The sequence below is a fragment of the Physcomitrium patens genome, chromosome 4, assembly GCF_059467195.1.
Source record: "Physcomitrium patens ecotype Gransden chromosome 4, ASM5946719v1, whole genome shotgun sequence".
In the NCBI taxonomy this organism is placed as follows: domain Eukaryota; kingdom Viridiplantae; phylum Streptophyta; class Bryopsida; order Funariales; family Funariaceae; genus Physcomitrium; species Physcomitrium patens.
This window is the reverse complement of record NC_143413.1, coordinates 19,835,181-19,854,990: the sequence shown is the minus strand read 5'-3', so window position 1 is coordinate 19,854,990 and position 19,810 is coordinate 19,835,181. Positions and strand designations below refer to the sequence as shown.

Below are 19,810 nucleotides of genomic sequence, written 5' to 3'. Positions count from 1 at the left end.
ATTTTATTTCAAATAAATGTAATTATTAGACTTCATTCTATTCCTTTTTAATTCAATAACCAAGAATGATTTTATAATCTACAACAAAGAATTTGCCATTATAGATTTATTTTAAGAATTTCATCATTAACTAAAATTTACTTCAAATCTTGTTAGACTTTAAATTTAATATAAGTACCTTAAGTATTTTATATAAATATTTTTAAAAATTAATAATTTTTCTTCAAAAAAATTATGTTTTTAGATGCTTTATTTGAACATTCTTATCTTGGATTAAAAGAGTTTTTTTTTTTTTTGATCAAAAATCTATTATTCTTTTAAAACTAAATTAATTATATATTTGAGCTATTAACTCAATATTTTAATTGATATTATTTATTTTATGATTTTTTAAAAATATATTATCAAAACCATTTTTTAACTCAATATTTTAATTGATATTATTATTATTATTATTATTATTATTTTTATTATTATTAATATTATTATTTCATAACTCTAATAAATTTGATTTCAAGAAAAGTATTAATCATTATAAAAGATGTTTATATATTCCAAAAGTTTAAGCACAACTATGTGCACTTCAAGAATTATATAACTATCTAACAATAGAACATTGTGGATATAATAAAACTTTGGAGCTTCTTTCAAGAGATTTTTTTTGGCCTCAAAAGTAAAAAGTAGTCAAAGAATTTTCTTAGACTTATGAAACTTATTCTTAAGCATAGATTTTATGCTATTAAATCCATAAAATTCTTCAATCTCTACTTATTAAGAATAAATTTTGGTTATTTTTTATATAAACCTTATTACATATCTTCTATTTTAATATTCTTATAATTCTATTTTTGCAATGGTGGATTATTTTATTAAAATATAAAATTCTATACCTTTTATAAAAACTAGTATTAATAAATAAATAATTATTTTTTAATTTTAATTTTACTTTTAATAAAAATTATTAATAATATAGAATTTAATTAAAATATATATTTAAGAAAAAATATAAATTATGGTTATCATTCACAATTTAGAAAATTATTCATATTGATACAAATGTATTACTACTAATTACACATTAGAGTCATTTAAAATTCTTGCAGATGCTTCAAAACTTATTTTTGTTTTCATTAACATCAATTGAAACTATAGACCAAATATTAAGAACAAGATGACATGTATTTAAAAGAAACAAGTTTAAAGATTAAATTTAAGGATTTCTTTGTAACATAGATAACCAATATTTGGTAGGTTTATCTTAAGAATTATCATTTGTAAAATTTCTAAATAAAATAATTACGTTGTATTAGTTGATTATTAAATGAAGTAATTATATTATATTACTTAATTAATAATTAGTAGTTATTTTACTTACTAGCATGTTTTTATTTATAGCTAATACTTCTATTTATTATTTAATAATAGTATAAATTTCTAAATTAAGTAATTATATTATATTAGTTATATTATCTTACTTACTAGCCTATTTTTATATTTCTAATATTTAATAAGATGATTTATATGCCAAAATATGTCTTCTATCTAAAAATAAGTGTATAATACTTAATGCTATTATTAAGATGCTTGTGCTAGCTTAAAAGGTTATTAGGCTTTTTTTATTTAATATAATAATAATATTATATTTTTCTATAAATATTATATAATTTTTTTATTAGTTAATGAATAACTAGTAGAAATACACATTAAAGATGTTCATTAGATTCAATATTATTTAGATAGTCAAAACGATTTTGTTTGTAATTATTTATTTATAAATAGTAAAGATGTAGTGTTATGTTTGGATTTATTTTTTTTGGATCTTTTACTTGATTTATAAATAAAATTTTGTAATTATATAGATATATGTAATTATTATATTTCTATTTTATTATTATTATTATTATTAAATTATTAATATCAAAAGATTTCCAACTATATATTCAAAGACGTACCAAAAGTTAGTAATTTGAGAATAATCATGATTTTTATAAAATCGAAAAGTATACAATTGGATAAAACCAAAATATAAGTTAATAGAATAAATCAAGATTAATCTTTGTACAAAGTTTAAGTAGAAGTTAACAATTAAAGTAAGATACTTAAATTTTTTAAAGTTTGGAATAGAAGCAGCACTAATAAGGATTTTTTAGCAAGATATGTTGATATGTATGTTAAATTTTCTAATAGGTATTAATCATAAATAATTTTAAAAATTAGTAGTGTAAAAATTTCAAGGTTAATCAAATATTTTAATTACAATTTGTATATCATTAGAATTCAATGGTTAAGGTTAAAATAATTAAATTTGTTGAAGAGGAATTTTTAAGCACTTTGTTATTGGAATCATGAGATAAAGTTTTTATTGTAGAAATTTTTATTTTGAAATGCGATATTCAATAAATTTTAAAAAATAAATTTATATATTATATTAATATTAAAAATCTAGTAGCTTATATAAAAGCTTATAAATTTATTATTTGGTTTTCTTGATGCTTTGTTGTAATTTAATGAGTGAATGCAATAATTTTTAATAATATATTAAATATTGCTTTAGAGAAATCTATACAACTAGAATTTAAAAGATAGAGGATTTTAATGTCAATATGTATATTATAGGTTTTAAAACAATATTCAATGAAAAGAAAAGTTATCTAATATTTATTATTAAAAGATCTTAAATTTTTCATTTCTTTTCTTGGATTTTTGAAATTTTATATAAAAAATAATATGTTAAAAAAATTGTCACATATTTTTTGAATAATTCAAATAATTCTAAAAAATTATGGAATTTATTTGATTTTTTTACTTTTCAAGTATCAAGTATCTTTTTTTAGTTTTTTTCTCATCAATCTATAACTTTTATTAATTTAATAAATAAAAAAAATCTTAATTGATTGTTTCAAGAGAACTTACTTTAAAGTGTAGCATTTTGAATTCGAATATTTCTTTCTTCTTTTCCCTTTACTTCATATTCTTTCCTATTCACTTCTACTTCTTCTTTGTTTTCCTTTTCTCTTTCCAATATTTTTCTCTTGAATTATTGATGAAGTTACTCTTGAAATATTGTTGAAGATTTTTTTTTTTTTTTTTTTTTTTTTTTTTTTTTTCTATACTATACATGTGAGTAAGAGAGGTATAGTGGGTGGAGAGGGTGATTAAATCCCTCTACCTCTAAAAAATTGCTACCAATAAGAATTTTAGAAATAGATGAAAAAAAAGATATAAGGAGTGGAGAAGGTGATTGAATCCCTTCAACCACTAGAGATAGGCCCTCAACAAGAAATTGACAAGAAAGGAGAGTGATGACTAAATTTGGAGTAGAGTTCTACTTTTGATGAAGATTTTTTCTCTAATCCTTATTGATTCTAATCTCTAAAATAATCCTAAATCTATATCTAAGCTTTTTTCTACTCTACCCTAAATTCCTTCAAGTTTCTTCTCCACTTTAAATTCATGCATAATAACAATTTGTAATAACACCAAAAGATTGTATTAGCACAAGATAAAATAAATAAATAAAATTATAATATGATAAAACAATTGTCTTCCAAGCAAGCATAAGACTTATAAGATAACCATCTTGGCAAATGCACCAAAGTGTGAGCTAAAATAAACCTCCATTAGTTAGAAGTTTATTCTAGTTTACAAGAAGTGAATTAATTATGCAAGTTTAATAAATTATAGTTCTTATTTAAACTTTAATTAAATCATTCTTTAATTTTTTTCAAACACCTAAGTTATTAAGCAAAACCTCTACCATTAATTTACAATAGCAATCTACTCACAACATGCATGTCTAAAGAAGTTCATTTTCTTAACTCTTAATTTAATTTTTTATTTGTTATTTGTTATTTTATTTTATATTTATTTTCATCTATTAAAAAAAGTCATCTAAGTATAATTTAGCATCCATAAATAACTTCTCATTTGTGAATAACTTCTCATCTATGAATCACTTCTCATCCATTTTAAAAATTAAACTATGCTCAAACTTCATCCATTATTTGAATTCATTCTTGAATTGAATTTCATCCAATAAGTTTCATCCAACTTTAGGTTATGCAAAATCCTAACCTAATTGCATCCTAGCTTTTCCTTCAAATCTAATTTAGATTTATCCCATTCCTAAATTATATCCTAGCTTTTCCTTCAAATCTAATTTAGATTTATCCCATTCCTAAATTATATCCTAAAAATCGATCTTAGTTTGAATTTCACTCTAAGTTTGTCACCTTGAGGGTTCTGCAAAAGAACAGCTCGTTGGAAGCACTGGCGTTAGGTTTTCCAAGCTAGAAGCTTGATTTCCCGAATTGATAGCCTGATAGTGTTATGCAATCCCGCTGCCTTTCTTTATTGGTCCAATTGGAAGTTTGTAGGCATGGATCTGAATCAGGTACTCTAGTTGGAAAAAATTTGCAGTGCAGCGAAGGAGATCACTTCACTTCTTATACCCCCTCCCAACTTTTAAATTGGAATTCAGCAAAGAGGTGGTCATGAGACAGATAGAGCACAATAGCTCAATAGCTCGGGCATCACATATCTCCACAACTAAAACATACTTTCCGCCTCAAACTGGTCGACAATGAATCCAATGCAAAACTAAATACTCATAAAACATGACAATAGCCAAATGGGGTTTACGTGATGCCGGACCAACAACTTGATATTGCAAGCATAGATCTTCACACTATCGTTTCCTCTACCAGTCCTCAACTAGTGCGCAGTTCAAATGCGTGTGATGAGACTACCCCTAAACGTCTTCAACGTTGATCTACACCAACCACCTTGAAGATTCTTTTACCACAGATCAACTTCACAGAGGTTGATTATTGCTGGATGTAGGCATACATTCGTCCAACTTGACAACAATAATGCCATTGTTCTTAGCTCAGTACTACTACTATTGCGGTAATGGCCTCTGAAGTGAAGCCGACGCTACTACTGCTTACGATTCCCAGAGCCTTTCAATTGTCGGGTGTTCATTCTCATCGATGACCTTGCGATCAAATCTTTGCACTCCACCTGCTTGACGTCAAGTTGGCACCTGCTCCCAGCTTGACTCTCCCGTCATATGGGTTATACCATTACAATGCTCTCCTTTTGTTGCTCTCAAAGTTGAAAGTTTGAGTGAAAAATCTTGACGCTGCCGCACACCAACTGACAACAGCTCCACAACATCAACTCGCCGCAAATCATTCCACAACAGCGCAATGATTCAATTCTAGCCTGGACTTCTATAACTGATTCACAACGTCGATCCAAAATACCCGCTCCTATGATTATAATCATGCGATTGTCATGTACCCTCTAAAGTCTAGATTGTATTCTTTGAATCTCCAGAGCAAGAACGCTCCATATGATCCCTCCAATTCTAACAAGTACCAGATGGTTCACCAAATTCGGGTTGGAATCTGTGATTCAAAGAAAACAAAACGGAAAAACGGAAATAACGAAACGCAGTTCGCACTCCATATACTTCTCATTACAGCCCAGGTCCAAGGTGACCCTCAAACAACCACGGGAATCACACTGCAATTCCACCTGAACGGCACTTGACCTGAACAATGCCACCGGCACAACCACCACCACACTCTTTGACTGCAGGAACGCCCCACATGATAATCAATCAATTGGCACGACAAGACAAACCACGGCTACTGTGACACCATCGCACTGGACCGTCATCACTATAGTGCCAAACCGCCGACCGTATTGCCGCTTGAATCTCAAGCTCCGACGCCAACTGTGCCACCTTGAACCCAACACTATTGGCCAATCGCTCATCGAGCGAGGAAAAAAAAAAAAAGTAGACAATTATGATGAACCAATAACAAGTGCACCTCCGTTGGGCACCACTCAACGGAACTAAGGGAACACTCTGCAACTACATACACATCAGAGGCACCACGAAGAGAGAACTTTATAAGGATAGGAGCTCGAAAACCATACAGGAAAAAAAACACAAAAACAAGAGAGATGGGATGCAGAGCGGCCTGGACCACTATCGACAATGAGGCTGCTGCAGATTAGTGGCTGCCTCTCGTCCTTGTGATCATCTTTTCTTCTCCTCCTATTTTTTTTATTTTTTTTATTTTTTTTTGTTTTTTCCTTCTCTTTTTTCTTTTCATCTTCTTTTCTTCTTCTCCTTCCTTTTGATTTCCCTTTCTTCTATTATATTTTTTTTCTATTCCTTGATTTGCTTCAAGTTTATATTTTTTTAATCTCTTTTTTCTATTATTATATGTATGTATGTATATATATATATATATATATATTTATATATGTTTTAAGAACTATTATTAAATAAAACTCTTTTTTCTTTTGACAACGAGGACTTCTTCCATTGAGCCATCATCTAATATTAGCTAACAAAAAATATATTCATCATAGAAATTTGTCTGAATAAACTCTACCTTAGGTTGCATATCTGCTATTACCAATCTATTTTCTATTTTTTCTAAAAATTCTACAACTAACTCAAAAAATTTGAGATTTTAAACTCAATAATTGCATTTTTTGTACTAAATATATAAGTGAGTCCATTTGGTGATTCACACGACCTGAAATAGTTTGACCGGATTTGGAATCAAATATTTTATGACTTTCTCATAAAATTTGACCTCAAAGAACCAAAGCAGATCCTTTCATCTATATCTTGAAGTCAGAATCATGGTTCATCATGACTCTCTTTGTAGACAATTGTTTAACCATCTACTCTTTATTGGTCTGATTGGAGAACCTAGTGCACCACATAAAAAATCACTCGCTCAAACTCCGACCTATATGTGGGGCTCCACATTCTTTGCCTCCAAACCGATGGGCACATTTTCATCCATCAAGCAAACTACCTTCGACAAATACTAAGCCACTTCGGTTTTAGCTGAGTGTACCTACCGACCCCAACACTAAACTCAACAATGGCAGAGAATCCCTTCCACCACCTTTTCTCTACTCCGTTACTGTGGGATGCCTCCTCTATGCATAGACCCTTAGCCGCCTTGAATTTTTTGTTATCTTGTAAGCACTCTCCATCTCGTACTATGTTTCAGCAGCATCGCCAAGACGATGCTACTCGAAGGGTATGGAGATGTGACAGATCACGCTAGAGATGTGACAGATCAAAAGTCGTGCACATGCATGCAGCTCCTTTTCAACGAGACACCCGTCTACTAGTGCAGTAGAAAACAGAATTGCATCTCTACCTCTACCACCGAGTCGGAATATGTGGCAGCAGGATCCACTACGAAAGACATCATCTGGCACCGTTGGCTTTTCACAAACCTACGTTACAAGCCAAGTCAAGCAATGCACCTCCTCTCCGACAATCAAAGCACCATTCGACTTGTTCACAATCCTGAATTTCACTATCGTACAAAGCACATCGACGTGATATATCATTTCATATGCGAGCACCAACATTTGGATGAGATCAACATCCAGTATGTTAATACCACCGCACAACTCACTGATCTGCTCACTAAAACTCTGCCATTTGATTGTTTTTATTTGCTTTGCAACTCCATTAGTTTGCTGCCAATGCCAAGCTTCGAGCCTGCCCACTAAGCAAAAGTTTTTCCGATACTACAGTCCACTAGTATTGGAAGGTAGTGGTCTAACGGAGGATGTTGAAAAACAAACTTCCAACTCAGACAAGCTAGCCCACACTCGCGCACTTCCAGCACACGCAATTCCAGCAAGTAACCAATTCACTAACACGCCACATAATTGTAAGCAAGTAGTTTCCGCCTTCAAAGTAATGCTTTTTGTTAGAGAGAAATGCAACTGCTAATATTCAGATGTGAATGCACTTAAAGAGTACATGTACAATGACCGGAAAGAGTGTGTAATCTACCTTATTCAAAATATACACACATTGATTTAAAATAAGTACAGCTGGTCTATCGTACTCGTGCATATCCTCTCCCACACATTTAAACTACAAAAAGAAGAGAATTATAGAGTCCATGAATCATTAAGCCATGCCATTGAATGCTCAGTAGACAGGGTGACGAAATACTCTCGATGTTAATTCCTTATTACAGATATACAGTTGGGCGAGCAAGAGATTACTACGTTCCGACTAGATTAACCACTCGATTGCATGGATGATAAGATCCAATCTCAGAACATGGGAAAATTAGTGCACAGTGAATCACTGCGCACGTTCCACCTCCTAACATTCGTACAAAGAATCTGTACCTCTTAAGATCAGATACATGAAACCTGTGATCTCAAAGACTGGGAGTCCGCTCAGCAGTACCCTGGATGACGGTCAGCAAGTTGTTTCCGAATGGGTCGCTCAAGTGTGCAGCCAAATTCTCCACCGGTCCCTCTCCAGTTACGTATGCCTTGACGAAGAACCCCAGCATCGAAAACATAGCCAACCTCCCGTTCATGATCTCCTTCACCTTCAACAGCGCGAACTGGTCGGGATCCTTCGCAAGCCCCAAAGGGTCGAATGCACCTCCTGGGTGCAACCTATCCAAGTCCTGCAATCCATAAACATCCCTCACGGTCAGAACGTGGACAGTTCAAAGATCGATTCACCTCGCCACACCCTCAAACCATGATAAGGCCACCTCTGTCTTGTCTACCACCTTTTTCTCCACATGACAGCGAATTGGTGCAGGGACATACCGATCCGAGGGGAGACTTGTTGGTCGATCTATAGTACTCGGATCCTCCAACCAGGTTAACCTCGGAAATCACGGCAGCGGCCAGGTTGATGGGAACGGTGGCTCCGAAGTACTTGATGGAGTCACCTTCCAGCAGTAATGCTCCGGTCTAATGAACACATAAGTCTCGTCAGAATCAAGTTACTCGGTTAAAATAACTGAGTATTAAAACCACTAACATTGCTTTCGCAACAAGTGCTCATCTGCGATTCTAACACCAGCAAATGTCACTAAGATGTAAACTCCATGTCTACATGAGAGCACACCCGAGAGGATATTCACTTCATTACGTACCTTCCACCACATAGCTTCAGGGCCGCAGACGGAGCCAAACTTGTTGAATGCGTTAGGAGGAACAAAGCCAGCGGCTCGCAATATGGCCCATCGAGCATGGATAAGCTCATAAGCTTGGTAACTGCGGAATGTAGATACAAGAACCCTCAATCCAAAGCCCGAAACAATTACTCAAATTCCTGAACAATAAAAATGGATGTAGCAGATGACAAATGTGTGAGTAGACCGAGACTCCACCTGCCAAAGTCCTCAGGTTTCTTGGACAAATTATTTTTGTGTTCAACATGGAATAATATGTCAATTCACTATATCCTATATACTAGAACAAAATGGTGTTAGCAAACAAAAGAATAAAATTTTATTAAAGTTTGCAAGATGTCTATTGCATACATCTAGATTATCCAATTTTTTTGGGCAGATGCCAAGGCCACAACTTGTTATATACAAAATAGAACCTTTTTAAAGACATTAGAAGCTTCAATGACTTTTTTGACATTATATTGTGGTAAAACACCTCATTTAAGTCATTTGAAGATCTATGGATATATAACATATGTACATATTTTTAATGAGTACCAACATAAGCTTGATATAAAAAATAAAAAATATATTTTTTTTGGCTATGGTGAATAATATCTATTATATAATTAAAAATAAAAAAAAATTGTTAGTTGTAATATTATCTTTGATGGAATTACCTTATTAAAAACTTTATTTACTCAAAGAAAGAAATGAATACAAAATGACAATAATGATAACAAAAGCTTTATTGATGCTTTAGTTGAAACATGATTTAAGATATCTACTTGACAAAATATATTCTTTTATAACAATTTTCAAAAATTACTTCAATTTGACAATCAATATTATGTAATGATGTTATGTCTTCTCATGATACATGTTCAAAGTATTCAAAGTAATCATACTAATGTTCAAAGTAATCATACTAAGGTTCAAAGTATTCAAAGTAATCATACTAAGGTTCAAAGTATTCAAAGTAATCATACTAAGGTTCAAAGTATTCAAAGTAATCATACTAATGTATTCAAAGTAAATTTCAACATGAAGAAATATTTTTTGAATTATTAATTGCTTTAAAAAATCTTTTGTCAAATAATGATGATATAATTAAGAATACTCATTTAACTAATTTAAGAATTTTATCATTCAATCTACCAAAAAAATCCAAAATATTAATAATAAAAAATTATTAAATAAATATTATAATCATATATTACTTATTATTTATTTACTTTACATGATTCTAATGAATCTTATCTAATTACAAAAGCTTTAAATGGTGAAGATACTACGAAGTGGAAAGAAGCATTAAATTCTAAATATGGTTCTTTAATTTAAAAAAATACATGAATTTTGAAGGATCTTTCATTAACATGCTTTATAATATAGTGACTCAAAAAATTATTTCAATATTGACATATTTTGGAAAGAATGGTGTATTACAAATGAATTATAGTGAATAATGACATGTGGTTTATATTGCAAATAAAGTACTCTTTTACAACTACCAAATGAGCCTAGGTTGAAAAGAATCCATTAGGTAATTATGAAACTATGACCAATTCAATTTCGAACAATATTAAAAAAAAATTATGAATGTGGCATCCAATTACATATCAGTATTTTTTAGGACCTTTTTTGGCCTTGATAACTAATTTCAACCTCCTAGGCATACTTTCTATTAACTTTTGGCACAAAATTGCTTTAATATTATTCCATTCTACACCTATTAATTCTCATATTTTCCAATCCTTTGGTTTTATCTTTTAGGTATTGAGCTGACATTTGAGGTGCTTCCAAAGATGTTCAATGGGATTAAGATGAGGAGACTGAGCAGACCAATCTATTACTTTAATCCTATGATGATCAAACCACTTTGATGCTAGTTTTGAGTTATGCTTGGGATTATTATCTTATTGAAAAATCACTTCTTCTTCAAAAATGCTAGATTCTTCAATGCTAAGAAGTAGATTTTTTTCAAAAATTTCTACAAATTGCTTGACATCTATCCTTTCTTCAACCTCTGCCATTCTATCAACTCCATTCCATTCCATACAACTCTATACCATTATATTTCCACCTCCATGCTTAATTATTTCTTATATCTTTTTGTCAAGTAAAGATTGTTCTTTTTATTTTTACATCCTTTTTTTTGCCATCTGACCCAAATCTATTGATTTTTGTCTCATTTCACCAAATAATCCTCTTCTAATTCTCCACAATCCATTCTTTGTACTTCAGAGGAAAATCCAAGCATTGTTTCTATTGGCAGATAGATAATAGTGTTTGTTTGTTTGTTTGTTTGTTTGTTTTTTTTTTACCGCAGCTTTCGGATTCTATTTCTTAAGGACATTTCAAATGGTTTGGATTGACATAGGATTATTGATAATATTATAAAGATTTTTAGCAACTTCAATAACATTTTCAATCTTCCCAATGTTGATTTGGCAAATGATTGTTCTTTCATCTACTACAGTGAGCTTCTTTAGTCTACCTAATTTAAGATTCTCCCTATTAAAAGTGATCTTTTTTGCTAGCCTAGAGATAGTAGCTTTACTACAGCCAAGTTCAGAAGCAATTTGGCCATAAGATTTTTGAGAATGAAGAAGAGTAGAGGTGATGTTATTTTGGAGAGAGCAAGAAATGGATTTCCTAGTTGTTTAAGGAATTGTCAAGGATACAAGAATTTGACAAAGAAATATATTAAGATTAAAGACAAAGAATAAGATTAATAGTAAAAGTGGTTCCAAAGATTCATATTTATACTATAATGAAGGTTACAAAAGTCTATAGTACTTTCTATAGAAGTTTTTAGAAGTCTAAAGAAGCTTCTAAAAGCCTAAAGAGGCTTCTAAAAGCCTAAAGAGGCTTCTAAAAGCCTAAAGAGGCTTCTAAAAGCCTATGGAACTTTCTAAAAGATTGTAGAAGATTCTACAAATATCTAGAAGATTTTAGAAATTTGTAGAAGATTCTAAAAGGACTTAGAATGTAATAATTTAGAATATGTCTGTGCTAGGAATTGTAATTAATAATAGTGCTTTTATACCTGCTAGTAAGCATTAATAATATCATTAGATTAGTAATAATATTTTCATAATAAATCTAATGATGATAGAATGTTATAATATTAAGTAATTGATAGAATCCAAAAATTTGACACCATAGTCAAAAGATTGTTTCAATACTATTCCAAATTAGATTGGTCATAGCTCCACAATTACCTAATGGATTCTTTTCAACCTGGACTCATTTGGTAGCTGTAAAAGAATACTTTATTTGCTATATATACCACATGTCGTTATTCAGAACAATTCATCTGTAATACACCATTCTTTCTAAAATATGTCAACATTGAAATAGTTTTTTGAGTCACTGTAAGTTATAAATGGATTTCGAAAAGAAAATATAATCCTAATAGAATAATCACCTATTATAAGGCTCAATTGGTTGCTAGGTGTTTTTCACAAGAAAACAATATTGTCTATGAAAAGATATTTTTTATTTTGATAAAAATAAATTCATTGTATATTTTATTATCCCTAACTACAATATATGATTTAAATGTTTATCAAATAGACATTAAGCCCGTATTTCTTCATGGTCTTTTAAATAAACAAATTTATATGGCTCAACCAAAGAGTTATATTGATCTTTACTTTATACATATAGTTTATAAGTTATTAAATGTATATATGGATTAAAATAAATTTTGTGTATGTGGTATGAATAATTTAACCATTAATTTATTGAAAATGATTTTTCTTATAGTAAAATAGATTCTAGTATATATATTAAAAGAGAGCTAATGCATCAAAATTTTATTATATAGACATCATATGTAGACAACTCTATTATTATTAGTAATAATATATATTTCTTAAATACTACTTAAAGACTTTTGGCAAGTGGCTTTGAAATGACTAAAAAAAGATCTATTGAAAGTAGATATGGTTGCCAAAGTATAATGGTTGAATACAATAAAATTAACAAGTCTATTAGTTTATTATAAAATAAATATATAACTGAAATTTTTATAAGATTTAATATATAAGATTATAAACCCGTTTCAATCCTTCTTGAAGCCAAATTAAGATTGACTATGGATATAAGTTTCATTGATCATAAAAATATAAAGATAATGAAGGATGTCTTGTACTTAATTATTGTAAGGTGCTTAATACATGCCATGATTCATATTAGGCTTGATATTACTTTTTCTATTTGCCAAGTTGCCAAATTTATAGCTAATCCAAGTTAAGCACATTGATCTACAATAAAAGGTATAATAAGATATCTTAAAGGAATTTTAAATTATAAAATTATTCATCAAAGTAAATAAAATTTAATTGAATATCAACATTAAATTTAAGATTTAAGTAGTAGTAATTGGACATGTGATGAAAACTACCAAAGATCCATTCTTAGTTGTATATTTACATTAGCCGGTGGAGTTATTTCTTGGCAAAGTTGGCAACAACCTATTATAGCATTATCTTCTATCAAAGTAGAATATATAGCTTGTACAAAAAAGCTATTTGGATTAAATAATTAGTAAAGAACAAGGACTATCACCAATTGAATGTCTTATCTATATATTTTGGTAATCAATCTACAACCTATATAGGTTGTCATCAACCTCTGTAATACACGCTTTAAGAGAATAATAACAGATGATCAATTCTGTTATGCTTGCTTCTTTTCTCTTCTTTTAACACTCCTCTCCAGCTGCTCACCAGGGACTGACCCAGAAACTGAGCTTTTGCAGCTGCCATGGCCGCCATCGCTCCTCACCAGATTGTTGCTAAATTGGAGGCTCTGGCAGATTACCACCACCACCATAGATGATGGCTGTGTGTAGAAGAACGACGTGAGCACTCCAGGGCATGAGCGAAAGGATGGCGAGCTTGTGTAACCATGAGCGTAGCCAGTAGGATATGGATAAGGCGCCCTCAGACATCCAATGGCGATGCAAATACTATTTACTTCTCGACGGAGATTCTTAAGGATTCGATGAATTGGGGCCTCTCACTTTTCGGGAATAGTTGACCTTCTTTCTCACGACATAGTGTCACTGAAGCAGCTTGACTTGTTGTAGCCAGTAGATTGTCCAGGGCAGGTTGTAGCAATTGGATGGCATCGAATAGAGAGTTTTTATAGCGTCCTTCTCGTCACATTTTGAAAGTGTTAGTTGGGTCAGCACAGATTATGACAGTGTTCGATGATAGTTCATATCAATATTGTCGCTGGTGCACGAGACACGTGGAAGTGAGCACATTGATTGAGACAGTTAAATAGTTCATCGGCCGAATATTTTGAGAAATGTTGCACGACAAATTATTATGATTCACATTGTCTGCTGCTGTATGGCACACAAGGAATTATGAGTTTGAGCACGAATTCTGACGACTGATAGTTGTTAGGTAAACTATGAATACCATCATAATTGTAACTGGGCAACGAATTGGATTGCGATTGAGATAGGAAAACAGTTTAAAGAAGACACGTCATAGTCTCATACCATTCACATATCGATAATCGTGGACTTGGTTAGTTTAAAAGAGTCATCACTTCAATTTGAAAAACTCAGTCTTCAAAGCGAAGCTAAATTAACGCAAAGGAAAGCAGGTTTTCTAACTGCATTGTCTTTCACATATCCAATATGTACGATGAATTTTCTCCAAGCAACGAGCTTCGTGCATTAAGATCTCCTAGGTCTATACATTCCCAATCCTCGGCAGTCACTACATATCCAGCTTTTCTTGCTTAAAGGCTGGGAGTCCGCTCAGCAGTACCCTGGATGACGGTCAGCAAGTTGTTTCCGAATGGGTCGCTCAAGTGTGCAGCCAAATTCTCCACCGGTCCCTCTCCAGTCACGTATGCCTGGACGAAGAACCCCAGCATCGAAAACATAGCCAACCTCCCGTTCTTGATCTCCTTCACCTTCAACAGCGCGAACTGGTCGGGGTCCTTTGCAAGCCCCAAAGGGTCGAATGCACCTCCTGGGTGCAGCCTATCCAAGTCCTGCAATCCATAAACATCCCTCACGGTCAGAACGTGGACAGTTCAAAGATCGATTCACCTCGCCACACCCCCAAACCATGATAAGGCCACCTCTGTCTTGTCTACCACCTTTTTCTCCACATGACAGCGAATTGGTGCAGGGACATACCGATCCGAGGGGAGACTTGTTAGTCGATCTGTAGTACTCAGCTCCTCCAACCAGGATAACTTCGGCAATCACGGCGGCGGCCAGGTTGATGGGAACGGTGGCTCCGAAGTACTTGATGGAGTCACCTTCCAGCAGCAATGCTCCAGTCTGATAAGATTAGACTCAGTTCATCAGAATGATATGCCTACGTCCACATGGACTTCTCTACGCACAGCATCTACACAGCAGAGGCTGCTCGGAAATTGGCCGACTCGGAGTAGCACGGAAAGACACAGTAGCATACCTTCCACCAGACGGCTTCAGGGCCGCAGACGGCTCCGAACTTGTTGAATGCCTCGGGAAGAACAAACCCAGCGGCTCCCAACATAGCCCAACGCGCATGGATCAGCTCGTATGCCTGGTACCTGAAGAAACATTTCCGTCAGAAAAATTTAAGTCGTAGACTCCAAATCGCGACATCGTCGTGGTAAATGAGAAACAAAAACATATCGGATATTTACCTGTCGAAGTCCTCTGGCTTCTTTGACAAACCGAAGGGATCGTATCCATAGCTGCATTGTCACAATTCGGTCACACATTTAGAAAGCCTCAACGCAACCCATTTCATTGAACCCTTCTACATCGGCGAGGGTGATTAAAATATGGTAAACTGTTCTTCCTAGACATGCGAACAGAAAGAGAACAAGAAAACGTACTCTCCGGGGACTTCTCCGGTGAGGTACGCAGGAATCTCATCCTTGGCCAAAAGACCCTCGGGCAAGTAAATCCTCCTATCAGGACCTGCGTTGTCGCAAACAATGACTAGTCAGACACTGCAACTGTAAATATAGAGCATAACAGCTACAACGACCAAACACATTCCTACTTCGAGGCACAAAAGCCGGCGAGCATTGCATCGCTGCAAGCCCTTCTATCACTGTATTGGCCATATGCAGTGCTCGAAAAGAGAAGCCCCCTAAGCGTAGATCATCTGTAACCCCGCAATTCAACTCTTACAATCCACAAGGCCCAAATTGCAGAGCGACTCGCCAATACTTACCGTACCACTTGGCCAACTCCTCGTTGCTGGGAACATTCACCTTAGTGTTCGCCTTCTTCACAGCGCTGGCTGCCTTTCCAGCGGCCTTCTTCACTGGCGCGGCTGCCTTTCCAGCGTCCTTCTTGTTGAACAGAGCCACGGTGCGCATGGCCTCCTTCCTCTGGCCAACCACCTCGCTCTGGCTGCCCACCAGGGACTGCCCCAGAAACTCAGCCTTCGCTGCTGCCATGGCTGCCATTACTCCTCACCCAAAGAGGGAACCCCACAGCGACGACTCAGGGGGAGTGGAGGACGCGATCAATAACGAGGACAGAGAATGTGCAAAGGAGGCGGCGCGACGAGGAAGATGAAGCAAAGCGTAGTGGCCATGGCGTCCGTCCGCCACAAGCTGGTGACCAATGGATTCGGATAAGGCGTAGCAGTCTCCAATGGCTGGCTGAGTTCGGCCCTGGCGTTGTCGCTGATTCTCTGGCCGTGGGCCCTCTGCAGCTGCTGCTGGGACCTCCGCCCGTGGCGTCGCGCCTCGCTCCCGATCCCATTCCATTCCTCCTCGGTTTCCACAAGCGATGGCTTTCTCCTCGCTTGTGGTGCAGCAACCCTTCCTCCGCCGTCGCGCCACCCAGGCCATGCATGGCTCACTACTCCGCAGCCCCATTCATTCCTCAAGCGAGAGCTGCACTCCTACTCTGCTGCTGCTCACTCTCTCACTCTTTATCACCCTACTTGTTTCTTTCAACATGTTATTTTCACGTGATTGAGACACACAATGTGTGAATGGCGGAAGTATTACAAGTTATCAAACATTGTCCGTCAAAAGTGCTTTACTTACTGTGTGTTTGGGATTTGTTTTATTTTATCTTTATTTTTATTTTTTAGTTATTTTTTAAAACATTAGCTATGAATGATAGAATGCATATTTCGACAACAGTTAATGCAGTGACCATTTTAGCAAAATTTATTTTTCTCTATGTGAAAGTTATGAGGAACTAAAAACATTGGACGTTATACAAGTGGTTTAACGTATTTAGAGTATTATATGGTAATGGCACATTTCAACCAAATTAACAAAATGTTTGTATGTATGTGAAATTTCAATATTTCTTCAAAAGAAATTCTGTCAATCATTAAATACGTGCATAAAACCAAATCTTTATGATAAATGATAAAAATATTATTATGATTATGATTATTAAGTTATTAATATTATACTATATATTATTCACATAATGTTTATTCAAACGTATATATATATATATATATATATATATTTTTTTTTATTAAACGTCAATATATCTGATATTAATATAATTTGATTCTGATTTTTCTACCTTTTCAAAGACCAAAAACATTATATAATTGTTTAGAAAATTAGAATTCAACACCTCTGTGTATATTTTTATTCAAAACCAACTGATTTAATACAATATTTTTAGAAATAGTCTTTATCATATTTTGCAATAGAGACAGTACAAGAAATTGATTTTATAAAACTTTTGATACGTTTTGATTATTATTAATCCCATGAAAGATATTTAAAAAAAAGAATTAAAGTATCACGTTTTTACTATCTGCTGAAGCATTGAATCATAAGAAGATGTGTGTGTGTATATATTATATTTATAAGGGAAATTTGGATAAATCCCCCTGCAATTTACCATATTTTGAAGGATACCATTGTAATTTTGGAAATTGTGGGAATACCCTTCTCAACACCCTTTTAGGGGTTCATCTTCAACATCATGTGTATGCATATGCTTGTTCATGTAATGTGGGTCTTCCTCCATATTTTGGTTTGCAAAAGGGGTAGGTGCACAAGATATTGTGCAGTCACAAAATTTGCTGTGTGCAACAATGATTGTGTCTGCAACTGCAACAACAAAAAATTCAAAGAATATTCTCTGAAGGGAATTCCCATAATTTCCAAAAATTACAGGGATTTTATTTTAAATATTACAAATCACATGGATATATATAAACTTTTTCCTATTTTAAGTGTTTTTGATATTTTTAGATTTTTAAAAGTAACTCAAGTATTGACTAACAATAATTTTGTATACATTCTACCAATTTAAGATCAAAATCTTTATCTTTGATGAAGGTACATTAAAAAAATCATCCTTATAATAACTACATATCAAGTGTTGCAAATATCAACTGATTAAGTAATGCTTAAGAAAAATATTGGAATGTGTTGGTGTTGCTTTATTCCTTAAAGTAAAATAAACTAGAGAAACATCAAAAAAAATAACAAATAAATTTAAGTTTATAAAACTTATAATTGGTAATAACAATAAAACAAAATCTCACACACATCATTTGTACCAATCTATTGATTTTTGTTAAATATAATAGTATTATGTTTTGAAATAATAAAATACATTGTGATATCTTAGATTGATCATTTAATTGGAAATAAATCAAAAACACTCTTCTAAAATATTTCTTGTTAATTTCTAACTAATAATAAATAATTAAAAGAAGTTGATTTATTTTATAGCCTCTTCTTATTTAATATTATATCAAAAGGTCAAGGCTTCTAAAATAATGCTTTTCTTTACCAAGTATGGAACCTTAATAATGCTTTTGAACCATGACCTTTCAAACTAGGCTTTTAAATGTAATTGAAGTTTGTTATGTTACAATTTTTTCAGAATGTAGAGTCTCATTGGATGGTTTTAGACTTGTATAGTGTAACAAGAGTTAGTTATAATTGAGAAGAAAAGTTTGGTAAAAGATTTGCAAAGTGCATAATTATTTTTTGATAGTCTTAGAAGATAATATTTTTAGCTACAAAATTATATGAAATTAGGAAATTTAAAATATGAAACTAAAAACAAAACAAAAAAAAAACAAATAGAAAAGTTTTTAATAATTATTTTTTAAAAAATATTATATATGTAGGAATGGATATCAAAACTAGAAAAAGATTAATGAAGCAAGAACAAAATATATCAAGAAAATATAATAGTATACTACTATATAAGTACATGTGGAGTTGGAATCAAAGTTATAAGAGCAAAAGCATTTTTTTATGAGCGGGGGCTATAAAAACTATAATATATGATTACATTTCAACAAATAATTACATTAAAATGCATTTACCTGATAAAGAAGAAAAATTACAAGAAACAATAACAAAAAAATAAAAAATGGAGTTGGAATCAAAGTTATAAGAGCAAAAGCATTTTTTTGTGAGCGGGGGCTATAAAAACTATAATATATGATTACATTTCAACAAATAATTACATTAAAATGCATTTACCTGATAAAGAAGAAAAATTACAAGAAACAATAACAAAAAAATAAAAAAATCGAGAGCATGTATATAGTTTAGATTTAAACAAATTAACGTTGTAATGAAGTAAAATATAATCTAATGCATGAGGTTCTTGAATATGGTGTAATTTATCATTTTTCTTTTAATTTTTTTTATTTATTAATATCAAGTTTTTTTAAAAAACTTTCATCAAGACTTGATTATATAGAAAATTCATTAAATGAAAAAATATGTTTTATATAAAAAAAATTAAATCTCTATCTATTAAAATAAAGATATTTGTACATGCTTAAAAAGACTTGAGTGCTTGTGATTTTTATTTGAGTGGAAGTTGT

At 32.5% G+C, this 19,810-nt stretch overlaps 2 protein-coding genes across 2 annotated transcripts; both read right to left on the bottom strand.

Annotated features, from left to right (window-relative positions):
* Window positions 1-8,001: 8,001 nt before the first annotated feature.
* On the bottom strand, window positions 8,002-13,771 carry LOC112281598 (chlorophyll a-b binding protein CP26, chloroplastic). The gene is made up of 5 exons (XM_090250184.1): window positions 13,659-13,771; window positions 8,970-9,090; window positions 8,763-8,784; window positions 8,598-8,665; window positions 8,002-8,489 (listed from the first exon to the last, which is right to left on the bottom strand). The coding sequence occupies exons 1-5, from the start codon at window positions 13,769-13,771 to the stop codon at window positions 8,232-8,234; spliced, it is 582 nt and encodes a 193-aa protein (XP_090106310.1). The 3' UTR covers window positions 8,002-8,231.
* A 766-nt stretch (window positions 13,772-14,537) lies between these two features.
* LOC112281732 (chlorophyll a-b binding protein CP26, chloroplastic) lies at window positions 14,538-16,507 on the bottom strand. The gene is made up of 6 exons (XM_024518571.3): window positions 16,199-16,507; window positions 15,855-15,939; window positions 15,660-15,710; window positions 15,443-15,563; window positions 15,160-15,306; window positions 14,538-15,011 (listed from the first exon to the last, which is right to left on the bottom strand). The coding sequence occupies exons 1-6, from the start codon at window positions 16,434-16,436 to the stop codon at window positions 14,754-14,756; spliced, it is 900 nt and encodes a 299-aa protein (XP_024374339.1). The 5' UTR covers window positions 16,437-16,507; the 3' UTR covers window positions 14,538-14,753.
* Window positions 16,508-19,810: the final 3,303 nt, after the last annotated feature.

Coding starts and splice junctions, on each gene's coding strand:
- LOC112281732 (XM_024518571.3), bottom strand. CDS start 16,436: ATGGCAGCCATGGCAGCAGCGAAGGCTGAGTTTCTGGGGCAGTCCCTG. Junction 15,307..15,442: donor CTGAAGCCGTCTGGTGGAAG/GTATGCTACTGT, acceptor TAATCTTATCAG/ACTGGAGCATTGCTGCTGGA. Junction 15,012..15,159: donor ACAAGTCTCCCCTCGGATCG/GTATGTCCCTGC, acceptor TATGGATTGCAG/GACTTGGATAGGCTGCACCC.
- LOC112281598 (XM_090250184.1), bottom strand. CDS start 13,771: ATGGCGGCCATGGCAGCTGCAAAAGCTCAGTTTCTGGGTCAGTCCCTG. Junction 8,666..8,762: donor CGGAGCATTACTGCTGGAAG/GTGACTCCATCA, acceptor CGAGTACTATAG/ATCGACCAACAAGTCTCCCC. Junction 8,490..8,597: donor GCTGTCATGTGGAGAAAAAG/GTGGTAGACAAG, acceptor TATGGATTGCAG/GACTTGGATAGGTTGCACCC.